At 43.4% G+C, this 23,976-nt stretch overlaps 1 protein-coding gene across 3 annotated transcripts in view; it reads right to left on the reverse strand.

The window, feature by feature from the left end:
* The window catches only part of IGF2BP2 (insulin like growth factor 2 mRNA binding protein 2), a 142,072-nt gene that overhangs the window by 44,115 nt on the left and 73,981 nt on the right, over nt 1-23,976 (reverse strand). Inside the window, exon 3 of one of the 3 annotated variants that reach the window (XM_074329046.1) lies at nt 15,662-15,744. The exons of the other annotated variants lie outside the window; for them this stretch is intronic. Within the exon in view, the coding sequence (XP_074185147.1) occupies nt 15,662-15,696 (35 nt within the window). The 5' untranslated portion in view covers nt 15,697-15,744. The remainder of the gene's footprint in view (nt 1-15,661; nt 15,745-23,976) is intronic. 3 annotated transcript variants of the gene reach the window in all.

Raw genomic sequence — 23,976 nt, forward strand, 5'->3', positions numbered from 1 at the left:
TAACCAGTGATGGGGGCATACACATATAGACCACCAAGTTTTAAAGAACTACAAAATAAAACATGCTTAACCCTAGCTCACCTAACTCTAATTTAGTTGATGGTTTCCCAGGCCCTTGGACATAGCGTATGTGCCTCAGGGTAGTGTTTAGGAATGATATCGTGTACTACAGATGCCCAGAGGAAACAGGAGGTTCCAGCTGAGTGAGTTTCAGATGCACTAGATGTCCATTGTTAGGAATTTCAAGGGCCCAGCTGAAATTGTTTTGTGGTAGAATTTGTTGCTTAAAATAACTGGGCAATCAGCTGGGGAAATAAAATCATACTTAATTGTGGAGAAATCTCTGTGATTCTGAAGAACCATTTCACCTGGACCTAAAAAAAAAGTGAAATGCCTGCTTGCACGTGGGGAAGATAATGCCATAATTTTCAGGCATATGGTCAATTAATCACGAGTCGGATCAGCCACCTTGGGAACTCGAACCCAAACCTTGACCATGCTGGGGACCTGAATAGAGAACAAAGTTACCATAAATCGTGGGGACCCAGCTCATAGAATCTCAGGTTCCATTTGAAAATGGAACCAGCTAAGGCTTGGAGGATCCCCAGGTCAACTGCAAGAGAAGCAAGAGGAAGAGAGTCCCATGAGAGAGTGTTGGGGTTAAATGAGAGATTCTATTCAACTAGGTCCCATTCATTTCTATAGCAATTCTGAGCTCCATCAGATGACAGACACATGGTCCTCCTCTTGGAGGGAAATTACAGCACCACGGATTGTGCATTACCTGTAAGAGAGGCAGGTGTGCTAACCAACTGCAAGGACTGTGGCAGAGCAGAGACTGAAACCACCAGAGCTCTCAGCCTCCTCTAATGCTACAGATTCCACTGCACCCCACGCCCTCATTAGTACGTGTTTGAGGCACTTTATCTGTTACCCATTCCTCATTAGTTCTGAAAGTTCCCCTTAAAATCTGTGAACATTCTGTGCAAGTGACATCCTGTACTAAACTGAACTAGGACCGAAGGCTCCTCTGGGAGCAAATGAGTAACTGGTGAGAGCCGAATCCAATCCTCCATCCAACTGCCTGTTAGAGTTGTCTCTCTCTCTCTCTCTCTCTCTCTCTCTCACACACACACACACACACACACACACACACACGATTAAAAGTCAATAAAACAAACTGTTTAGTCACTTTGTTACAAAATTATTAAGAACAACTGCCTCTACTTCTATGGAATCTAAAGCAAATGTAGCACAGCAATTGTTAGAAAACGAAATGTTTTCAACATAAAAACTGTTGAAAAATGAACAAAAAGAGGTTTTGGGTTTTTTGGGAGGGAAAAAACACATGATCCAAGTAAAGTTCTTGTGAATATTAGCAGTGTTACGGGCCAAATCATAAAAGGATTAAAACAGATATTGTGGTGACCCGTTGTAAAGGGTTTTGAGCTAGGAGAATTGCAGTTATGAACCCAGTAACCTCCTTTGCTCTATAAACTCATGTCCACAAACAATAAACCCCCAAGCCTCTCTAACACACTCATGCTTCATGAGCATTCAGGGACAGGATCTCTTGCAAGTCCACTGCTTGAATGGTACATAAATCAGTGAACGTGGTAAGCAATAGTCTGAGGAGACTTTATACCTCATTTACCTCCCATCCGTTCTCAAAGAGTCTACTGGCTCTTAAAAAGGCCTTGACTTTTTAACAGGTTACTAACACAATTCTAGATTTCCCTTCTGAGAAAAACATCGAAAAGCCAATGGGATAATTAGATGATGCTTAGCTATTCGTGAAAAGACAGGTCAGGCTGTTATTCCTGGGCAAGATGGAGGAGGAATTTCTCTTCTGGGTTGGGGTAGTGAGTAGAATTTGCATTAAATGACCATTAAGTTTAGTTCCAGCTGCAGGATTCTACACATCTTTTGAAAGGGGTATATAAGATGAAGGCTAAAATCATCTGTTAAAGGGACTCATTATGCTTGACTGTAGATCGAAACCACCATACACTGGTCTAGTGAAGTAGATAACCAGATATCTCAGAGAGTTAATATTTTAGCTCTTGAAAAAGGAAGTCAATATCTAAAATCTTATCTTCTTTAATTCATATTCAATTTTTAGCAAAGGGGCTCCTTTTACTATAATAATGGTAAACAGAAGTACTTCAAATGAAGGAATATTGAACATCTACTAATTATTCAGGGGAAAGCCTTAATATTTTTCTTTGTCAAAGACTTCTTTAGGAAATTAAAATAAAACAAAAACAAAAAGCCCTGACTTAAGAAAATTGTGACCGCTCTTATCAAAGTTTGTGTACAATTCCCTACAGGTAATACCATCTTTCCTATCCACCATCCCCCTCCTTAATTCATTTTGTGACAATACAGAGAAAGAAATACAGTTTTAACTTTAGTTTTCACAGAACTTCTCCATGGGCCTCACTGCACACCATCTCTTCCCCATCCTCCCAGTTATTTTATTTGATGAAGGCTAATAAAGTTTCAGAGATACACCTAAAACCACTCGTCACAGTGTTTTAAGCAGGAACTTTCCCCAAACCACCACTATTACTTACAGTTATGGATGCTCAGCATCTCATGTAAGCCTTACCACTCCCCTATGAAGTAGACATTGTTATCCCCATTTTTCAGATAGGTAAACTGAGGAGTTGATAAGTTGTCTGAATCTCACAGCTAGGGAGTGTTATTTTTGACTTGTGGTCTATAAGTTTAAATCTCTGCTCTTAAAATGTCATTCTGGAACCACCAATGCGCCAATAAGAAAATTTACATCTCATGTATATATTTCAGTTCAATCAACTTTGGACAAGATGTGCCCCCTCAAGCAAATCCTAGGAAAATGGGTGTTAGGGATAAATTTCTAGCTTTTTCGTCTTAGTGTCAACCTCATGGCAGACTCTCTTACCAAAATCATCTCCTCCAGGAAAGGTTATTTTGGAGATTTCACCATAGTGGCTCACTCCTTGCTCTTTAAAACAATTTACTTAAATATGAATGCTTTTTAGAGAGGATAATAAAAGTATTAACTAGTAAACTCCTTCAGAGGGTCAGGGGACTCCTCGCTGACAGTCAGTCTCTCCTGGCCCATAGCCGGGAGCTGCAAGCCTAATAAAGTCTTTGCTATTTTTATCACTGGCCCCAACCAGGGCTGTGCTGAACCTCATGGGGCAAGATAAAGTTTGAGAATCCTCCCCAAAATATGGATTGCTGAAAGAAGAAGGGTGGAGTGAATCCCAGACAGTTAGACAAAGTCCTCAGAAGGTTAGGACATTCTTATGTGCCTGAGCACAAACATGCATCTGGATCCAGACAAGTGAGAGGTAAAGCTGAGTCTCTGCAAGTCAAAAATCTGCACGCCAACTTCCATGTTTTCAAGATCTAAACCAAGTCAGAACTGAAAGCATTTTCTTTAATGCTTGTATTCTGCTGTGAAGATTTCAGTTAACAAAACCAAACTGTGTTTCTAGAGAAGTGATTAATTACCCTTATGAGGACTTCAACTCATTATCTGTGATTAAGTCTAACCAGGGTAAAAACAAATATTTACACGTCATAATTTGAGCCCAGATAAACAAACAAACATGATGCAATACAAGTCATAATCTGAGTATATAAATGTTTGCCTTGTGCGGCACATGATAAATACAAAATCATCTTTGCAAAGGCAAAGGGAGCCATGTGCCTCGTCACCAACGACTGTGCTTCCATCATCTCTTCATTTTCAAATAATTGTCTTCTTCAGTTCTCCAAACAGCACTCAAATCTGTCCCCTGCTTTCCTCCTTCCCCCTCCCTCCTTTCCTTCCTCCCTACCTCCCTGTGTCTTTTTCATTTTTTTCTGTCCACAGCCCAAGTAGCATCTAGAACACAGCAGGTGCCCAGCAAGCAGCAAATTCACCAGAAGTCTGTGCTGCTGACAGCTGGCTTCTTTTTCCTGGCCCACTCCAGCCCATATTCCGTCTTCCAACTATAAGAACACGTGCTTATGGAAGACACTGACTGGTCTCCAACCAAGCCAATTTCTTTCACTCCAGTTTATGCTCATCAGCTCAATACAATAGGCTGCTGACTGGAAAGTGTAGAAGACATTTCCTGACAGAGTAGCCACTGCATACACTTCCTGTGATCAGACGTTGTGACTCATGTGGAGGTGGTGTTTTATTTTGTTGCGTTTTTTTCCTGAAGACAAGAAGTACAACAGCATGTCTTGGAGAACTTTAGAAATAGTTCCACAATTAAAAATTTAAGCCAGAAAAGCTTTGAGTCCTCAATGTCTGTGAATGAGTGATAAACCAACAGCATTTTACTTCTGAAAAGAGGGAACTATTCCCAGCGGTTATAAAAGACTTTGATCTGATTCATTATAGTCATGATGATGATCGAGAGAAATTAAGACAGCCCTAATATAGCCCTAAATCCCAAGTCGGCAGAGACAGGCCGGAGAGGCTCAGCCAAATCACGTACTCCTCCCTCATAAGAGAACTCTCTCCCCAGACCATGCTGAATCGAACGCCATTCACCATCTCAAATACGTGCAGACTGGGGTGGTGTGAACACCCCAACCACCCACACCCAAATTTCTGACGGGAGGTTAAATACTGGGCATTTTATCTGATTTTAGAGAATAGAATGATTTCTGAGATTAAACGGAAAAACTTTCCCAAATTCACTTAACAAATGTTCACTAAACATCTATTATATGTTAAGTACTTGGTTTTAGGCTCTGGGGTATAGTAGTGAACAAAACAAAAATGTCCTCGTGCTGCTTACATTCTAGGGAGGAAATACACAATATAGACCTCAGCAACCCTTAGCACTCTCTACTTATAATTTCAATGAAACAATAGAACGTTCTTTAGAGTTGGTTCCTTGAGCCAATGAAATCTTCAAGGAAAAAGGCTATCTCTGCTGTTTCCTTGCTTGTATTTTTAGGTTTTAGCTAGAAGTGAACCAAATGTCTTTTAACACTTATTTCTGCACAATTTCCTTATCATGTAATTGCAGCTAGCAAATAGCAACTCTCAAGTCCTTGCTTCAAGCACCACGGGAAGTTCAAGTTGGGGCAGGTTATTTCTGGGTATAACAGCAGTAGGATCCCTGCAGTGCGATCCCTGCAGTGCCACAAAGGGGTGCTGGTAAGGCTTTCCTTGTCACCCAGGGTTTGCCCCTTGGCACTTAACCCCCTGATTTTCCTCTGCTACACGAAGGGGTGCTCTGGAGAAAGTAAAAAAGATCGTAAGGAAAGTTATTTTTCAAAATTGGGAATCAGAAAAACAACATCTCACATAACACCCATAAAAAAATAAAAGCACTTCAGAGGATACAAAGAAAAACAAATCAATGAACATCTTTGATATCTCATAAGGTGCTAATGAAAAAAGAAAATCATTAGCTCTTAATGTTACATGATTTGAATACAATGAAATCCACTTTTTAAAATCTTGAAAAGAACCAATTTTGAAGATGGATGGATGAGCTGGGGAAAGATGGCATATAAATTATTCTTATTTTTAAAAGGATTCATCATCTTAATGAGGATTCATCTTAAGACCCCTTTACATCAATTCTGAAAAGAGGCAAATTAGTAGGGAGATAACTCCAAATATACAAATTTGATTTATCACTAATTTTGGGAGACGACTTACACAGAGACATTTGTCCAGTGGTGCTCATAGAAATGTGACATTCCTGCACTACGCCCTTCCTGCACGGTGCACACCCACAGCTGCTCACCTGGTGACGAGTACACAGCAGTCGCCCCGTAAGTTTCATGAATGAATGCACGTACACGACAGGGCCAATGTCTCTGGTGCTTAAACAAGGAATTCCTTCCAGCTGCTGATTCACATTCTCTGCCCAGTTCCCTGTCTTACAAAGACAGTAAACAGAGCACCTGTCTCCGTTGCTTTCTGCCTTTTCATCACTTCCTCTCAAGCCAGCACCATTAGCTGGGCGGGCCCCGCAGGACCCATCCATGGGAAGATACATATAGGAATGGAACCCTGACTTGAATAAAGGTGAACAATCTACTGGCTCAGGAGGTAACCACAGTAAGTCCTGCTACCACAGCTTCAGATTTCTTTTCCTATCTCTTCTCTCTTCCCTGGATGTAGCCCAGGGCTGCCGACTACTTCCAGGATGCAGCTTTTTTCTTTGTGTGGAGCCAGCTCAACAGCGTAACTAGAGGAGGGAAGAGAGTTTAGCAGGGGCCCTCCCCTTAGCTGTTTCCAGAATCCCAGTCTCCTCGGTGCTGCGGTAAGTTTCTCCCGTCTCCTCTTATTTGTCCCTCACCAAACCTCAGGGAAGTATGAGAAAGTACTCCGTAAACTGCAGTGCACCCTACAAATGTGGGCATTAGTATTATTTTGATAGAAGCACAACACCCTCAAACTTCTCTTGTACCTCTCATTCCCAGATTTGGTCCCGATGTGCCAGGAAAGCTGGTACCTGGTTTTCCTATGAAATGTGAATGAATTGGACTTCACCTAGCAAGTCACAACCAGGTAACCAACTAGAAGGCACTGCATGGAGCCAGCACTGAACCAGGAGAGAAGCGACTGAAGTTACACAGAACCACCTGTGGATTCAGGCTGAAGACCCATTCCACACTAATTTCAGAAGCTGAGAAGTACGATGGGCAAACCGAGGGACGACACTTCTTTATGTAAGAGCATCTTCATGGGGCCATCTTCATGGGGCTTACTGCGCTTAATTCAGTTAGAGGACTTTCGTTTTCTTGGTGGGAAATACAAAATTTGTAGTATCCAAGCAAAGATATTTATGGAAATGCAAACACTTTTATTTACTAATGTCTATAAGAAAAGCAAAAGGCCTTAATTTCTTAGGGAACAATGATTTAAGAAAAAATATAAATTTAAATGTATTCCCTGGATTTTCTAACTCGATAATTCTCCCCACCCCTAATCAAAACTTTCACTGTCACCAAAGGCTACCATCATTTCAGCACAACAGAGCAGCAGAGTGGGAGGCTTGCTGAGCTCGGACCTGGAGACCAGGGTTTGAATCCCAACGGTCCCTCAGACAAGCTATCAGACAGATGAGGCCGTTGAGACAAAATGACAGGCAGTTAGACAAGATTCTTTCCAAATCTAAGATTCACTTTATTTTGGCAGCAAAACAAAACTGTCACAGAGCGAAGGGAAGGAGCAGCAACCTTAGGCTACAAATAGAAACTGAATTAAAGAAAAATCATCTCAACAAATCTTGCGTTTTCTTTGGGTCACACTTTTTAATCACCCAATAAATAAGTTAGATGACAAAGTCCATAGTATTTTATAATTGGATGGCTTACAATCCAAAAATAGTGTGGTTTTGTGACTTAGTTCCTGTGTCACAACCCACCCTGACAGCCACAATTTATCCCATTTCCTCCCTTTTCCTTTTCTACCTTATTGCAGAAAGCTTTCAATACTGGTAGGGTTACTCTTGTACAATCTCTGGTGCCTGGGTTTTAAGGTATTCTGTTATTTCATGAAATGCACTGGGAATGGAGAGTATGGCCCAGTTAAGTAGGGCCTTGTCCACTTCCTATAGGTGTATATATATATAAATAACAGGTCTTAGCGTGGGACTGTGAATGAGGAGATTAGGAATTGCTTCCAAGGAATTCCACTGAGGTCATAAACCACTGGATCAAAGCTTATGTTTCCACTACACAGAATTAGAGCTCTGGCTCAGAATTCATAGTTAGTTAACTAGTATTGTAGTGACACTCTACTTGTTATTGCAACTCGAAATAACTCTGTAAAGCCCACATTCATATTTTTAAAGTAAAGACGCTTTAGCAGCAGATGAGAGAAACTTAAGGCATTGCACATTTATTGGAAAAGCAGCAGTGTTCAGCTTCATTTAATGGAAACACCACGAGATAATTGTCCAAGGTCCTTTCTAACTCCAACGGTCTAGGTAACAGGTGAGTAGGAGAGACTTCAGAGGCAGGAGATGAGGGGGCATGGGGAGAAATTAGGATGAAAAGTGTTCATAGTTACACGGAATTCTTCGTCGTGATGTTTATATAGTGATTCTGCGTCTCTCAGCAAACCTGGACGCTTATCATTCAGCTGCTTTCTTTAAAACAGATTAGTTTTTTAGAAGTACTACATATTTTTTGCACAAAGTTCAAAAGCTACCAAAATAGAAAAAATATAGTAGAAAAACTCACCTGTCTACTCCTACCCTTCAGCCCTCCAATTCCTGATACCACTTTTTATCATTCCAGAGTATTCTATACAAAACCATGTATGGAAATATTCTCCCCTCCCACCAAATACAAACATTAATGCTCTGTGTATGCTTTTTTCACTTGGAGATTGTTTCATATCCATACACACAGTGCCACATTATCCTTTTTGACAGCTGCATAATATTCAATTTTATGAATGTACCATAATTAACTGGTTCCCTACTAATGGATATATGATATTTCTCATCTTTAGCTATTTCAAAAAAACCAAAATTGCTATAATGAATGCCTATCTATTTATCTATCTATCTAATATCGCACACGTATGAGTCTATCTTGGAACATAAGCTCTCAGAAGTGGAGTCACTGGGTCAGAGGGCTGTGCATCTCTAATGTCAGCATACAAATGCAAAGTTGTTTCCCCAAGTCTGAAAACAGTTATCAAATTTTGGTGTTTGCCTATTCATAGGTAAAAAATACTATCTTATTTGCATTTTAATTATGAATAAGGGTGATCATTTCTCATATGTTAAAGAACCTACCCCACCTCATCCACCCTGGGAAACGCCACAGAATCCTTCCCTGCTTTTATTCAGTATTCTGGCCGGTGACTCCAGTTTGATCAACTTCTTTCATTTATTTGACAAACCCTTATGGAGCATTTATCCTGTCGGACACTAGAGAGGTGCAAAACCTGTTCCATGCCATGAGGAGCGCACAGTCTCACGCAGCCAAGTGAGCAGCCAGGACACCCTGCAGGGGACAGGCCTGCGCCACGCTGGAGAGGAGCAGGGTGGCCAGACAGACAGGAGGAGAACGTGGCAGGGCCCTCAGGGGAGGTGATGCCTCAGCGTCCTGACAGTAGGAGGCAGAGTGGGCCAGGTGAACACAGGTAAGGGTTCAGAGTGTAGGAGGTCCAGAAAGGCCTTCCAAAGCAAGGGAATAAGGCACACAAAGACATGGTGGCCAGCGCATTTGGTGGGAGAGGAGCAGAGAATGCTTCTAGGGAAGGTCAAGAGAGCAGGCTGGAGAGGCCGGCGGGAGCAAGGTTAGGAAAGGCCTCCTGTTTCTTGAGTTGGACCATGAAGGTGATAAAGCTTTCACGAGACCCAGAGATGAATCATCAAGCCCCACACAGGGTCAGTGAACACCGGGGGACACTGGGCAACACATAAACAGCCCTGAGCGTTAGCTTTCTTTCCAGACGCTGTTTTCTTCTAATTGACTTCCTTCCTTAGAAAAGAGAGGCTTGTGGCTCTGAAAATTCTGCCCTTTCCTGTGGTTGTGTGCACCCCACCACTGGAGCAGTCTACTGACAATTCCTCACCTTCCCTTTTCCCAGGACTGTCAGGTACACTTAAATAATAAATTAACTGCTTATTTATCTTAAAATAAAAGCACCTTGCCAACTACCACTATAATGGTAGTTCCCAGCAGGTATTTACAATACCTCTGGAGTGCAACAGACAGATCAATTTAAAATATTAAGCGTGTTTTAGGTTAGTGGATGGTATGAGTGAATGATGTGACTGATGTTTCTAAACAAATACCCGACAACTTTTATTTTTTAAGTCCACATGAATAAATAATGCCTTCATCAAAAGTAATGCCCTATTTACTCACTGCAATAATGAGTCCGCTGCCCAACATATTTTTTGAATCTTGTATTGATATTTCCTGTAGCATCTATCCGATTTAACTAATTTGCCTTTGTTCTGTAGTACAATCTTACGGCTCTGCTGTGTTGAAACAATACGCCTCTTTTCCTTCTTCTTCCTCTTTCTGTATTCAACAGAAGCAAAACTTGGAGGCCTCCCTATGCCTGCCTCTACTTACAGCAAAGAGCACAGCTGTCTGGGACATGGCTGCCTTAAATGCGTCCTTATATTCCAGGACTGCTGGGATGGCCACGTCACCCACCTCTTCTCATAAATGACTCACCCCCATTTTCCTTTGGGGGAATTTGAGAAGAGCGGTGCCAGGGAGAATAATGCCCTTGGCTGTCTTGAGCTCCCTGGTCTGGTTAAGGGAAGTGTTCACTCAGGGCCCTGAGGGTGCACGGGGAGGCCAACCCCATCTGTGATGATCAGAATAGGGCCAGGGGAGCACGTTCCATTTCCAGGCCATGTCTGGTTAACATCAGGTGCCAGGGTCAAAACTCCATGTTAACTGAGGCGAGGCAGACCAGCTTGGCAGGGTGGCGCCCCAAGCGAATGCCTTGTTTGTTGCATTTATCACAACCCTCTGTTTACATCTCTGCTGCCGAGCCAGACTCTGCCCCTCTGTGGTTTGTTCATCCCACCATCCAACACTTTGCACGCTCCAGGGATGATTATACACAAGTAAACAGTTACAGGTGTGGCTGCCCTTTAAGCCCATGTAACTGGGCCTCTCCATTCAACCCATTTTGGTCAGGCCCGAGCATCTGAATGAAAAGGGACCACTCTGTCTCTGACCAGGCTCCTTGTAGCCCTTTGTGGCCACAGACCTGAGAGAAAGCTCAGTCCCTGAGGGTTTGATATTTTCCTCCCAGTCTACTGGGAGGACATGGGCAGGAAGTCAGAATAGGCATCAGACCTGCCAGCGTGGGTGGTGGAGATATGTGAGTGTAGCAGGCTACTTCAGTCCTCTGCGGCCAGATGGCCTCTTTCTACAACCCGCCTCAGCGTCGAGAATTCTCCAGTCCTGCCGCTGTCTTCCCTCAAGGACAGAACAGAGGCCTTTTCCTCTCACAGAAATGTGTACAAGAACTAAGTTGTCCAGGCAAAAAAAAAAAAAAACCTTCAAAGGAAGAATTTCTGTGCTGTTGAGTGGCTTATTCTGAGAATAGGACTCAGAGTTTTAGAAATCTTCGCTCAATGACATCGACAGATAGACTTTAATCTGCGAGCCAAGAAAAACGGTTTGTAAAGGCGAGAAGAAAAGAACCCTATGGCTAAGAACTTGTAAAAACATCTATAACAAACACAAGTTCTAAGGGAAAGACTGAATCGGCAGGGTCACAGGAGGAGGAGAGTGTGCTTTGAAATGGCAGAGAATTAAGCAGCTAAAGGGCAAACGGTGCAAAACGCAAGTGCGGGAGGTGACACACGTGAACCCAAGCAGCCCCTGGAGTCAGCAGAGGACGAGGAGACCCATTTTCATCCCAGGACAGCACCACAGGGACAGCCAGCCTACCATCCTAGCAGGGACCACCAAGATTCATTAGAGTCTATATAAGGCCAAAAACTCTGGTCTTGGGAGGCAGACAGCACGGAAATGAGAACAAACAGGAATGACGTTTTCCATTCCCTTCACTGACAGTTTCTCACAGTGGCAAATGCAAACGGGTTGATGTGGACAGAAGCCCACCACCACCAGTCTCTGCCTTCCGGGAACTCAGTGCAGGAGGCGAATACGGGACACCAAGACACTGCCAATGATAAAACCGGGGCCGGCTTTACCATTACCAAGCATTTCACACATGTCATCTCATTTCATTCTCACACTGGTCAGTGGGGCCACAAGAGAATTTAAGTAACTTGGCCAAAGTCTCTCGGCTGTGATGCAATAGGACCCATGACAGAAATTTCACAGATACAATTGTAAGAGACATTTTGAATTCGCAGGGGTTCCAAGGACAACAGTGTCCAAGCAAGGGACAGCCATGGTGTTGGGTGCTTTACCAACACCAACTCCAATGCATCCAGCCTGGCCTTGACACTCAATACCTGACTCCTGCTTTGCTGCATGAGTGAAGGTGGATTAAGTTTTAACTGTTTCGACTTTGCAGTTGGGGAATCTAAGGTGAAGCCAAGAATTTGAACACAGGTCCATCTCACGCCTAAATCGCCAGTCCTTTCATTCTGGTAGTGTTTTTAGGTGGCACGTGAGACAAAGAGTTCCATGCAATCACCACTAGAAGTGAGCAAATGCAGCGAAAAACAGTGCATCACATTTCATTTATTTTCTAATATTTCTTTTCACATCAAGAAAAACGTCTCAGTGTGGGGCTGGACAGCTTTCAACACCTCTGCAACACTAATACTCCTCCCTCTTTAAGAAAAATAAAGTGTTGGCTTAAAACCTTCCAACTAGCAAGAGTAGCTAGATTTTAATAGCAACACTTTGTTTTCAGTATATTTTGTTTTTCTGGTTACTTTATATTTATTGCAAATGGTACTGGTCTTCCATTTATATAAATGATATAAAGTTTCTTTTTAAAGTATTAGGTTAAGGTTTTTAAAGGGGGATCATTTTTAAAAAGAGAGTAAGAAGCTAACAGTGCAGATAGTAGAGGTAGGGCAGAAAACATGAAAGCAGTACACAGATGGCTGAAATCTGGAAATGCTGCTCTATCATACTGGCCCGCAGAATACAAGTGCTTCTGCCTAGTTTTGAACCAGTCCTCTTTTGTCGGTAGAGCAAACAGGACACATAATGTCCTCTGGACCCTCAAGGCTCTCAGCTGGACATATCCCAATCATGAGCTCCTGCATGGGTTACACTAATGAACAGCACACATTCAGGCTGGCCCTCAGTTACACCAACGGGCATCAGGAGTGGATAGTAACAGATATCTGACCTGGGCGAGGCCAGCAAACTATGGCCCCATGGGCTACAACCAGCCCAAAGCTACAACCAGCCTAAAGTTTTATTGAAACTCCAATTTGTTTACATATTGTTTTATAGCTGCTTTCCCACTACAATGGCAGAGTTGAATAGTTGTGACAGAGGCCATATAGACGACAAAGCCTAATATATTTACTAACTGGCCCTTATTTAAAAAAAAAAAAAAAAAAAATTGCTGACCCTTGCATTGATTGAGGCCAGACCCTGAAATTGAGAAGATCAGGGCCAAGGGAGGGTGTGAGTGTAGTTCAAGGGCCAGAACAATAACTTTGTGAGAAATTAAGTCAGAAACTCCCTCCTGGAACGGGCAGGAATCTGAGTGGAAAACTGAAGTAGTAAGAGCAAAGCCAGGACCAGAACTTGAGAAGATGAGCATGGGATGGGGTAACACCAGAGATAACAGTCTTGCATCTTTGGAGTCAAGAACCGCCCCTGTGGTGGGCTAGTCTTGGCTTCCCAAACCTTTCCAAGAAGCTGCGCCTTGCAGGTGAAAGGAGCCATGTCCTTGGGGAGCCAGGGACCCCCATCATGCCTTCCCAGGTGGTGCTCAGTGTAGCCCATGGCAGGATTGTGATGATCAACAATGGGCTTGGGTGGGGAGGAGAAATAACAGACAGTGGTTGGACAAGGGCTAATCAGGTGCAGCTAACGGAGAGACCGATGAATATACGTCGGAACAACTGCAGGAGCCTTACTGAACGCGGGGCTGGGGGGGAGTTTGCACTGACAGAGTAGGCTATGGGAGACCACTGCAGGCGGGCGCAGGGCAGGCATCAGTAATTCCGCTTATTTGTGAGGCAAAGATAGCGGGCGTGACAAAGCTCTCCAGAACTGTAAAACATACTACCTAGCTTTGACTAACAATAGTAGAAAAGACAATGCATCGGGTTTGCTAGAACAAAGGTGTTACCAAGATGGTTATCACTAGCAGTGAGAGAATCTGCTGCAGCCACCGGCTCAAAACCACCCATGCCAGTTCTTCTCTCATGTGCTTCAGCTCTTCTGTAAGGACATTTCTATGAGTTAAATAGGAAGAAGGCGGTGCCCAGGCATGTTGACTGGGGAGCAAACGTTGGAGTACAAAGAAGTGAGCTTTGACAGAGACAAACTCAAATGAGAGAAGGAAGCTATCCTGGATCCAAGGACCACGAATACTTAAGACTTGAGGCCTATGATATGTGGTTCTTGCCAATTTCCACGGTGGGAACACTCTCACCACAGCTAATTTAAAGCAATTCATGTGATGTCACCAAACAGAAACTGGAAAAGAGATGCATACAACTGGCTCTGGTGAGCCAAGGGAGCCTCCTCCAACAAACCACTGGAAATCCAGCATGCTGCTCTGAGCAGCTCTTCCCCGGAGACGTGAGAGGACACGGCCAGGTCAGCAGGGACGCTGCTGAAACCACTCTATCCACCCAGTTGCTGAGAGACCACACTCTTACGGTTGACATTCTCAAAAGGTTTTGAAGAAGCTCAGTTTCAGATCTCAGAATAACTTCATTCTGCAGATGAGGAAACTGAGGCCTGTAGCTTCAGAAAGGCTCGCATTGGGCTGCATGGCGGAGCTGGGATCATTACGCTTTGCACAACAGAAACAAATTCTGCAGCCACACAGGGAGAAACTGTAAAGTGAGAAGATCACAAATGGCCATGCCACATCGAAGTGCAGCTGACACAGGGCTGGCAAATTACTCCAAGGGGAGTCTGGTCAAAGAAAAGGCCCCAGGGGTGACCAGAAGCTCTCTGTGGGTGTGTATACTTGTGTGTGAATCTCAACCAGTTAATGTCACATGTGAAAGGAGAGGCTCATGTTCTCTTCTGCTTCCAAGTGGTTTTCTTTCCTCTTAATTTTATTTCTATGGTTAAAACATTAAATTTTGCAACCTCCTCACCTCAGCAAATGAATTACAAATTTTACTGGAAATCGATTCCTTCTCTAAAAACTGTACATCCATGCTGGTTTCCTCCAGATTAATACAATGCTGTCCATCTCTCTAGATATCAAGCAGGTTTCTCGTGCACTGTCTCCCTCCTCTCTTTCTGTCCACCGCTCCCCCATAGCCTGCTTTCATCTGAAAAGACATGGACACCCACCTAGTGAGTTCCCTCTGTCGTCGGGACCAACAGACCCCGGGGGCAATTCACCCATGTTAGCTTTCTTCCTGACTCTTCCTGCTTACAGAGAATGCTACTTTGGCAAGTCAGGGCAGCCTTTTGGTCTGTTTGTGAGGTGCTTTTCTTCTGGGTGGCAGCTAGATCATGTCTTCTATTTACCAACCATTCACTAACCACTAAGCAGCCTTCTTGGCAGCCCTTAGAAAGTTCCAGGTGCAGTGTTTGTTGATCCCCGTTTTGTATGGGGTGAAACTGAGGCACAAGAGGAAGGAATCACTGTCAGGACACGCCACGGGAGCAAGCTATGAAACAAGAGTCATTCAGCTTCATGGGTAATTTTCAAACACTGAAGAAGGAGTTGCACTAAGAACTAAATTGTACCTTCTGACAGCACTGCCTTCCTTCACCGGCCAACTGTGACATGCACCTCCAGTGAGGGACAACACTGACAGATTTAATATTCAATGTCGTGTCATTTTGTGCTTTCCGGAGGAAGTACAGGTCTGGAAGTAGGTGATACAGTGGGAGGGTGGATCTGAACAGATGCCAGGAAATCCCCCTCAGCTGCACTCACTCACTGGAAAACTACAGGAATGGCCTCTTTACAGCAGGGCTGGTGGGTACAGAACTGAGGCCTGATGCTGCGTGATTATGTAAATATATGTATATGTATACACACACACGGATATATACACAGATGTATACATACACATTAAAACACATGCAGTAGGTATTCCCCTCCATCCATGGTTTCGCTTTCTGTGGTTTCAATTACCCACGGTCAACTGGGATCTGAAAATATTAAATGGAAAATTCCAGAAATAAATAATTCATGTTTTAAATCGTGTACTATGATGAGATCTCGTGCCATCCTGCTCTGTCTCATCCAGCACGTGAATCACCCCTTTGCCCAGCATTTCCACGCTACCCACCCTTAGTCCCTTAGCAGCCTTCTCTGTTATCAGATCAACTGTCTCAGTGTTGCAATGCTTGCTTTCAAGTAACCCTTATTTCACTTAATAATGGCCCCAAAGCTCAAGAGTAGTGATGCTGGCGATTCAGATATGCCAGAGAGAAGCCATAAGGTGCTTCCTTTAAGTGAAAAGGCTGAGATTAGTACAATAAGATATTGAGAGAGAGAGAGAGAGACCATGTTCACATACCTTTTATTACAGTATATTGTTAAAATTGTTCTGATTATTAGCTATTGTTGTTAATCTCTTATTGTGCGTAATTTATAAACTTCATCACTGGTATATATACATAGGAAAAAAACATAGTACATGTAGGGACTGGTACAATCTGCAGTTTCAGGCTTCTACTTGGGGTCTTGGAACACAGCCCTTGTGCATAAGGAGGACTACTGTATATTTGCATGCAGATTATTACATATAATTATGTAATTATAATTGAGTTGTAAGAACCTGCTTTGTTAGGGTGTTTTCAAGACCAGACTTTACTATAAGGGAAAACTGTTAGCCATAAAAACATTATTTTGCCTCATCCCCAAAGGGATATGTCCTTTTTCTTGCTTTTGCTAATTAAGAGTTGAAAGTTGTTGAAATGTTTCTTGTTGACTAAACTGGAAAGACAATAAAATTCAATGAAGAGTGGCAAGTCTTGAGAATTAGGATCCATTGAGTTTTATGTGGGAAGGGAAAAGGATTTGTGGACACACTTATGATTCCATTAAATCGAGTCGGCCACAGCCCCCACCAGGGGCACAACCGAATTGTGTAAATAACTAAATCTCCATCCTTAGGAAATGGTGATACTGGGTCATGTTTTTAATACTTAGAACTTACAGCTTGGCTCCATGGCAGACTACAGTCAAAAGCTTATCAGACAGTTATCGTCACAGAGTATTGGGGCTGGGAAGGTGCTTAGGGAAACCCTGCATTTCATAAATAATGGACATTGCATCCCAGAGAAGTGACTTGTCCAAAGACACACAATAGTTTTTTGGATGAGAAGCCACAGATTACGAGTCTCAAGATCCCTGCATCTTCTTCCCACTCCAATGTCTCTGTTGGCAGCATACACCCCAGTGAACCCTTTCACAGATGGGAACTACTACTAGTGGTCCAGCGACCTGCCAGCCGCCTCAGGAGGACTTGGGTGTCTTTGATATGCCCGGCTTTTAACAGGCATGGAGGGCCCAAGAGGAATGAGTTCCCTGCTCAAGCTCCCAGGCTCAACAGAGGGTTATGTGGAACTAAACCAACAGGGGAACACAGAATGAGGTGAAAACCATTCTAGGAGAATGTACAGGAACGATAAAAGCTCAGAGGAGGGGCTGTAACCAGCATTGAGAGAGTGGGTAGAACCTGACCTAAATCTTAAAGGAAAAGTAGGCATTATCCAGGTAAAGAATGGGAGCAAAGGGCACTCATCCTGAAGAGAAAACAGCACGAGCGAGGTTGGGAGGCAGCATCAGGTAAGCAGGTTCAGGCTGGGCATTCCCAGGAAAGCCAGAGACGCCAAATCAAGAGAGAAGCCAAACTACATGGAGACAAGACTCTGTGCTAAGTGAGGCCACAATGGGCATGAAGTCAAAGCAATCACATGCGGGAGCCAAGGAGTCCTAAGTGGCCATCAGAACCGGGCGGGAACAAACAGATCAGCAGAGACCGGAAGAGGAAGCAAGCCTCTCCGAGACCACATGAGCGGCAGAGGCCAGCTGAGGCCTGAAGAGGCAGAAAAGGCAGATGCAGAGACAGGCACCAAGATCATTCCCGGGGCACTGCTTGTCCACTGGGGCCACATGTGGCCCGAGGACTAAGTGGCTCGAGCTATCAGCCCACAAGAGTCTTGTTTCCCTTGAGTTGTGAGCCCTCCAGGACTGCACCTGGACGAGTGAGGAGGTTGGCATCTACACTAACACTCAGTCCACGTAAGTTTGTACGAACGCTAGCCTTTTCTCCCTGCACCTGGGCTTTTGCCCTGATGGAAGTTGAGACAGTATAGTCTGGAGATTAAAATTGGAGCCAAGGGTCTGCGTTCAAATCGCATCCAGCTATTTACTACTTGACAAAGCTGCTTTAACCTCCCTGACTCGGTTCCCTCACCAAAAGTCTCAGAACTGTTAGGTTAGATGAGAATGTATAGAACGTCTTTCAGGACAGCACCTGGCACATAGGAAGCATTCTGTGACTGATGGGTACTCTCATGCTCTATTTAAAAGGGAAGCTGGGCCATATTTTAAAGGAATTTCCATATTAGTCTGGACTTGGTGACAGATTGTATTTTCCAAAGACGATGGCAACAAAATTACCCACATGCTCTTATGATGTGACGTTGACATGGCTCCCATTGAGAGATGGGGTTCTGCGTTCCCTCCCCCTGAATCTGAACAGGCTTGCGACCACAGTGACAGTGACAGTGTGTAGCTTCTGAGGCTAGATCACACCCTGCCTCTCATAGAAATGCTTTTTTTTGGGACCCAGCCATCTTGCTGGGATGAAGCAAAAGCAATCACATCGAGAAACCACCGTTACAGCTGACACGCCAGCTGAGGTCCCAGCTGACAGCCAGCATCAAGTCACCAGGGATGTGAGCAAGTGAGCCCTCAGATGTCAAGCCACCCCAGCCTTTGAATCTTCCCAGCAGAGGCCCCGGCCATCACAGAGCAGAGACAAGCCGACCCACTCTGTTCTTTCCAATTCCTGACCCAGAGGATCTGTGAGTCTAAAAAACGGCGGTAGCTTTATGCCTTTTAGTTTGGGTTTGTTACACAGCAACAGATAATCACTACAATTGTTTTAACGCAATAGAGGGCCATGGAAAAGTTCCAGAGTGGTGACAAAGCAAGATCAAGGTTTCCAAGTTAGCAGGCTAACCTGACTGCAGTGGGTTGAGACCGATGGCAGAGGGCCCTAGTAGGAAAGCACTGGTATAATATGCAGCCTCTATGTGATGCAGACCTGAATGTGGGGGTGCGGTGGGGGTTGTTTACACAGGACACATTAGATGTGGGGGTTGAGGAAAAGAAAGTTCAAATGACACCAAGATTTGAACTAATGGTGGAACCCGACAGAATTCGGTTCTTCCAGAATGGGGACTAATTTTTTTTTCAGATGGGTAGTTGGGAGACAGGAAAGAAAGTAAATTCCATTCTAGATATGTTGAATTTGCATGATGTGAGGATAATCTAAAAAGAATTGTTAAGCAAGAAGTTAGAAACTGAACATTAGTTTTGGTTAAAATCTTCAAAATGGATACGATCACTTCTGAGCTTATGCTGAGGAAAGGCCTTCACCTTAGCTTACATGGAGGGGAACAAGGTAAGACAGCCCAGGTTTGTCAGTCAGAGGCAGAATTCTGGGAGTACGATGTCCCAACCAAGTTTTGGAAAGGTATGATCTTTATTAATGCCGAATGCTGCAGAGAGGTCAAAGAAACAAAATACTGAGAAAAGGGACCAGAAGCAAAAAGGAGACCGGGAAGGGGCCCAGGAGCCGAGCAGGACATGTCCGCCTCTGACCAAAAGTAGAATCAGATACACAAACGGAAGAGGGCAACGACACAAAGCCTGCTTAGTACATCAGCGTCTTCAGTCTCCATTCAGAAAGACAATTTCCCGTGTATCTGGAGAGGGCAAGTGGAGAGAAACTATTAAAATGAGATGGTGAAACGCACATTTCTAAGGATATAAAGTGGGCACAGGAACACCTGCCACTTATCTGCCTCACAAAGCACAGATTACATTCCTATAAAGTGCTTTGAGTTCTCCGGCACTGTAGTAGATCCAATACCTAGCTTTCAGCATTCAAGAGGAACTGTTCTCAGCATTTGTTGAACTCCACAACACTCCTGTGAGGTAGATATTATCATTGGATGAGGAAACAAAGGCCACACAGCAAGTCAAAAGCCAAGGTAAGATTAGAACAGGGCCTGCCTTCTGTGTGGGAAAGGCCAGTTGGCTGGATTCCTTGTATGTCAGTTACAGGTTCTTTGATCTGTAACACAGAACAGACTTGTTTCTGGGGAGGTTGTGAAAATAGATTCATTAATGACCATAAGGTTCTGTGAAACTTACTGAGGGGGATATAGAAAAAAAGGTGCAGCCACCCAGATTCTAGAAATAATAAAAGGAATTCCAGGAACGGTGGGGATTCTCTGAACAGCAAGGGAGACCAGGGAAGTCAGTCTGGGTGGTAACCAGGAGGGAAGAGGCGTCTGGGGAAGGACCATGAGAGGTGGCTGTGAGCCAGCTGTTCCACACGTTCCACACACAGCTTCCTTCCGCCTCTTCCGTTTCAGCAGACACAGCCTGAAAGTGGCTGGGTTGGACTAAGACTTTTGGCCTCAAACATAGAGCTGTAACTGACTTACTCTGAGGCTGAGCTGGTGAACAAAAGAGCAGTGCCATGGAGCAGAGGGGATCTGGATCAGAGCACGTCAGGGGTCCCCAGAGAGAGCGAAGAGGAAGGGTGATGGTTTTGAGCAATATGTTGCTTGAAATCACTGGAGAAGAAGCCGTATCACAATTCTTCCAGTACTATATCTACCTTTTTTTTAAGGATTTTAGCTCTTATTTATTCAAGGTTGTTTTGGGGTTTTTTTTAAGGTGGGCGTAGCTCACAGTGGCCCACGGGGGGGTCGAAACAGCCCAGCACCACACTCTAACCAGTTGAGCTAACCGGTCACCCCTGTATCTACCTTTTGCTAAAAGCAATGACACTGAATAGTTGTTAGGGCCTTTTTATCAACGAACAGTGATGTAGTTTAAGGTAAAACGAAGCTGGCAGGGGAAGGTAACAGGCATTTGGTGAGTGCCTACCAAGAGCTACCTCATTTAATACTTACAACTCATGAGGTATTGGCAGCCCTATTTTACGGAGACTGAACAGAGGCTCAGAAAGGTTCAATCCTTTGCCCAAAGCCACACAGCCAGTTTCTAACAGCCAGGCCTTGGGCCCTGACATGCCTCTCACTGCAGAGCTCATGCTGTCTTCTGTGCGTGGCACTGCCTACTGCCCAAGAGTCGCAAGTTCAACATGAGTCAGGTCTGAACTAATGAGATTTATGGTACTGCCCACCCCAGAGATGACAGCACCTCAGAACTGGAGAATGTATAGGGAGGGGCACTTACATTATGTTCGCCTGAACTAGGTTTATGATTCACAAAAGGTAAAAGGACCACAATTTCCAAAAGACGCAGTGTCCAGGACCAACCCCAATGTACCAGAGGCAGTCACTGCCACTCCTGCCCTTCCCCGAGAGCCCTCACTCAGCACTCTCCCTCTGTCCTCTAGCTGTCCAATGGACCACCTCCCTGCTCTTGGTTCCCCCCCACAATCCCTTCATCAAACACTATGCTTCTTCTCCATTCCTTTAGAGACTCAATTGGCAAGAGCTGTTAGGTTAAATAGATAAGCCAATCCCTGCTAAGTTACTATTAGGTTGGTACGAAAGTAACTGTGATTTAAAAGGTTAAAAATAATTGCAAAAACTGCAATTACTTTTGCACCAATCTGATAGCTAATACCTTCCCTTCTAGGATATGGGTTTTAACTCAGTTAAGATGTGCTTTACCACCATAAGGGTACAAAGAGTCACTATAATGGTGGACGTCTCAAGCATCCTGGAAGACTGACAGAGGAGACAGAGTAGAGGAAAGCTGGCCTTTGGGCATTTCCCCAGATGACTGACAACTAGGTATTAAATTTTACCAATACTCACTGATGGGCAGATCAACTCATTTAATGAGGTAGGTACTACTATTACACCCATTTTATAGAGAGGAAAAGAGTCACAGCGGGGTTCAGTATCTTCCCAAGTCACACAGCTGACCAGTAGCAGAAGCAGGATTCAAACCCAGGCACTCTAGACCCTGAGTCATACCCTCAACCACTAGCTCATGTAGTCCTTAAAGTGTGCCGACCCTTGGGTTCCTCAGGACACTTTCAGAGGTTCCATCAAGCTGAAACTATTTTCCTAATACTACCAAAATATCATTTGACTTTTTTCACTGTGTTGATACTGGCATAGCTGATACAAAAGCAATGGTGGGTAAAATTGCTGGAACCTTCGCATGAACCAAAGCAATGGTGCCAAACTGTACTAAGAGTCACAGTGGTCTCACCGTTATACATTCTCAGTAAAGGGGTCCATGATGAGCAGTAAAAATTATTAATTAAAAAAATCTTGACCCTGGAATACTGATCTTTTAAAATATTCTGTGTTACAATGGGATTTATAGATGATGTAATACAGAATTGTACACCTGAAATCTATGTAATTTTACTAACATTTGTCACCCCAATAAATTTAAAAAAAAATTGTGTTGACAAAATGGAAAGTACACATAAAGCACTTCTGCACACTGAAGTAAGATGTCTCAAGGAAAGGCATGAGATTGCTTGAGTTGTAAGCTTAAACGGCCACTTTCTTCATGGAATACCACTTTTACGTGACAGACTGACAGATGGCTATGGCTACTCAATATTGGGTATCTGACAGTCTTAAAAATGAATGCAGTCAGTCTATTACTTCAAGAAAAACAACCAACAGTATTTGTTACTAAGGACAAAATATGACCGCTCAAGAAAAAAAAAAAATCAGAATTTTTGGAAACTTGTATTTACCATGATGAGTTTGCAGCTTCCCAATATTTAAAGACTTTGGGATAAGACTGGTCATAATAGTGATGATTGTGATTTTTTTTGATACTATGTAATGCAACATGTGAACATTTGGAAGATCTGAAAAATCCAGTGAACCAATATTTTGAAATGATCAATGTATGAGGTTACAAAATCCTGTATTAGTAAAAGATTCTACTATAACAGAATATTAAAGTTCACTCAATTCACTCACATGATTTCAGGTACTATATGGCAACTAACCTTTAAGAAACCACTAACTGTCAAGTTTTGGCATAGTATCAAAGAATATCCATAATTATTTGAAAAGACTACAAAAATGCTTTTCTTTTTTCTAATTACATATCTGGGTAAGCCCGGATTTTCTTTAAATACTTCAACCAAAATCATTACATCAGGTTTAATGGAGAAGCAGATATGCAAACCTATATGCCTTCTCTCAAGCAAAGCATTAAAGAGATTTGCAAAAACAAAAATGGTAAAATGATACTCTTTTAGCACTAAGTTTTTTAGCTCTATAAATAGTTATTTTTAATAAAGTGGTATTTATATTAACATGTAATTGTTTTATTATTCTTCTTAAGTCAATTAATAAATACTTTCAAACTTCCCTCGTTTTTTAACTTCAGATATGGTAAATATCAAAAGCTCTTTGGAGTCTTCAATAATGTGTCAGAGCACAAAGGGGTCCAGAGACCAAAAGTTTGAAAATCACTTCTGGACAGCATGGAATCTAGAAGAGAAGCCAAAAGAAGAAACCGTGCAGCTGCATTACTTTCCAGGGAAGAGGGTACCATGACTAACCACCATGAATATCAAGGCCCCAATTTCTCACTGAGCTTTATGGCGTGAGGACAATAAGCATTAAAGACCATAGTTGGAGCTCACCTCTTCTGTCTACCCCCAAGCACCCTGTACGGCTCTGGTATTTGCTTACGTGGTTCTGCTGGGAGTGTGAGGCCTTGAAAGCTAGACTTCCAGCACTCTGCTCAGTACTTGGCACACAGAGTAAAATTCAAAAAAGATCCGTTCAGCTAATGAAACTGATTTACTCCCTACCATGTACCGACAGCAACCTGACTTCTCCAGGGGAAGAGCGCTGGCCAGCTAAGAATAGTACAGCGGATTTTTTTAGTGTTTCTCAGAATGTTATTCAACATATTTTCACTCACTATCAAGTCTTTTGTTGGTGGGATTGGTAGGAATCCTGAAACTGTAAAAGTAAGACCCAGTCCAAGACAAGCACTCTCTGCACCCTCCCCACACTGCAAGGGCCCTCCCCGTGCATACATCGGCCGCTCTCTGGGATACCAGTGACACGAGCTCTCTAAAACCAACAAAAAAATGTTTCTTCAAATGATTTGAAGAAAAACAATTTTAATAAAATGAAGAGCATATAAAGCCAATTATAAAACCA

This window comes from Rhinolophus sinicus, linkage group LG01 (assembly GCF_036562045.2).
Source record: "Rhinolophus sinicus isolate RSC01 linkage group LG01, ASM3656204v1, whole genome shotgun sequence".
Lineage (NCBI taxonomy): Eukaryota > Metazoa > Chordata > Mammalia > Chiroptera > Rhinolophidae > Rhinolophus > Rhinolophus sinicus.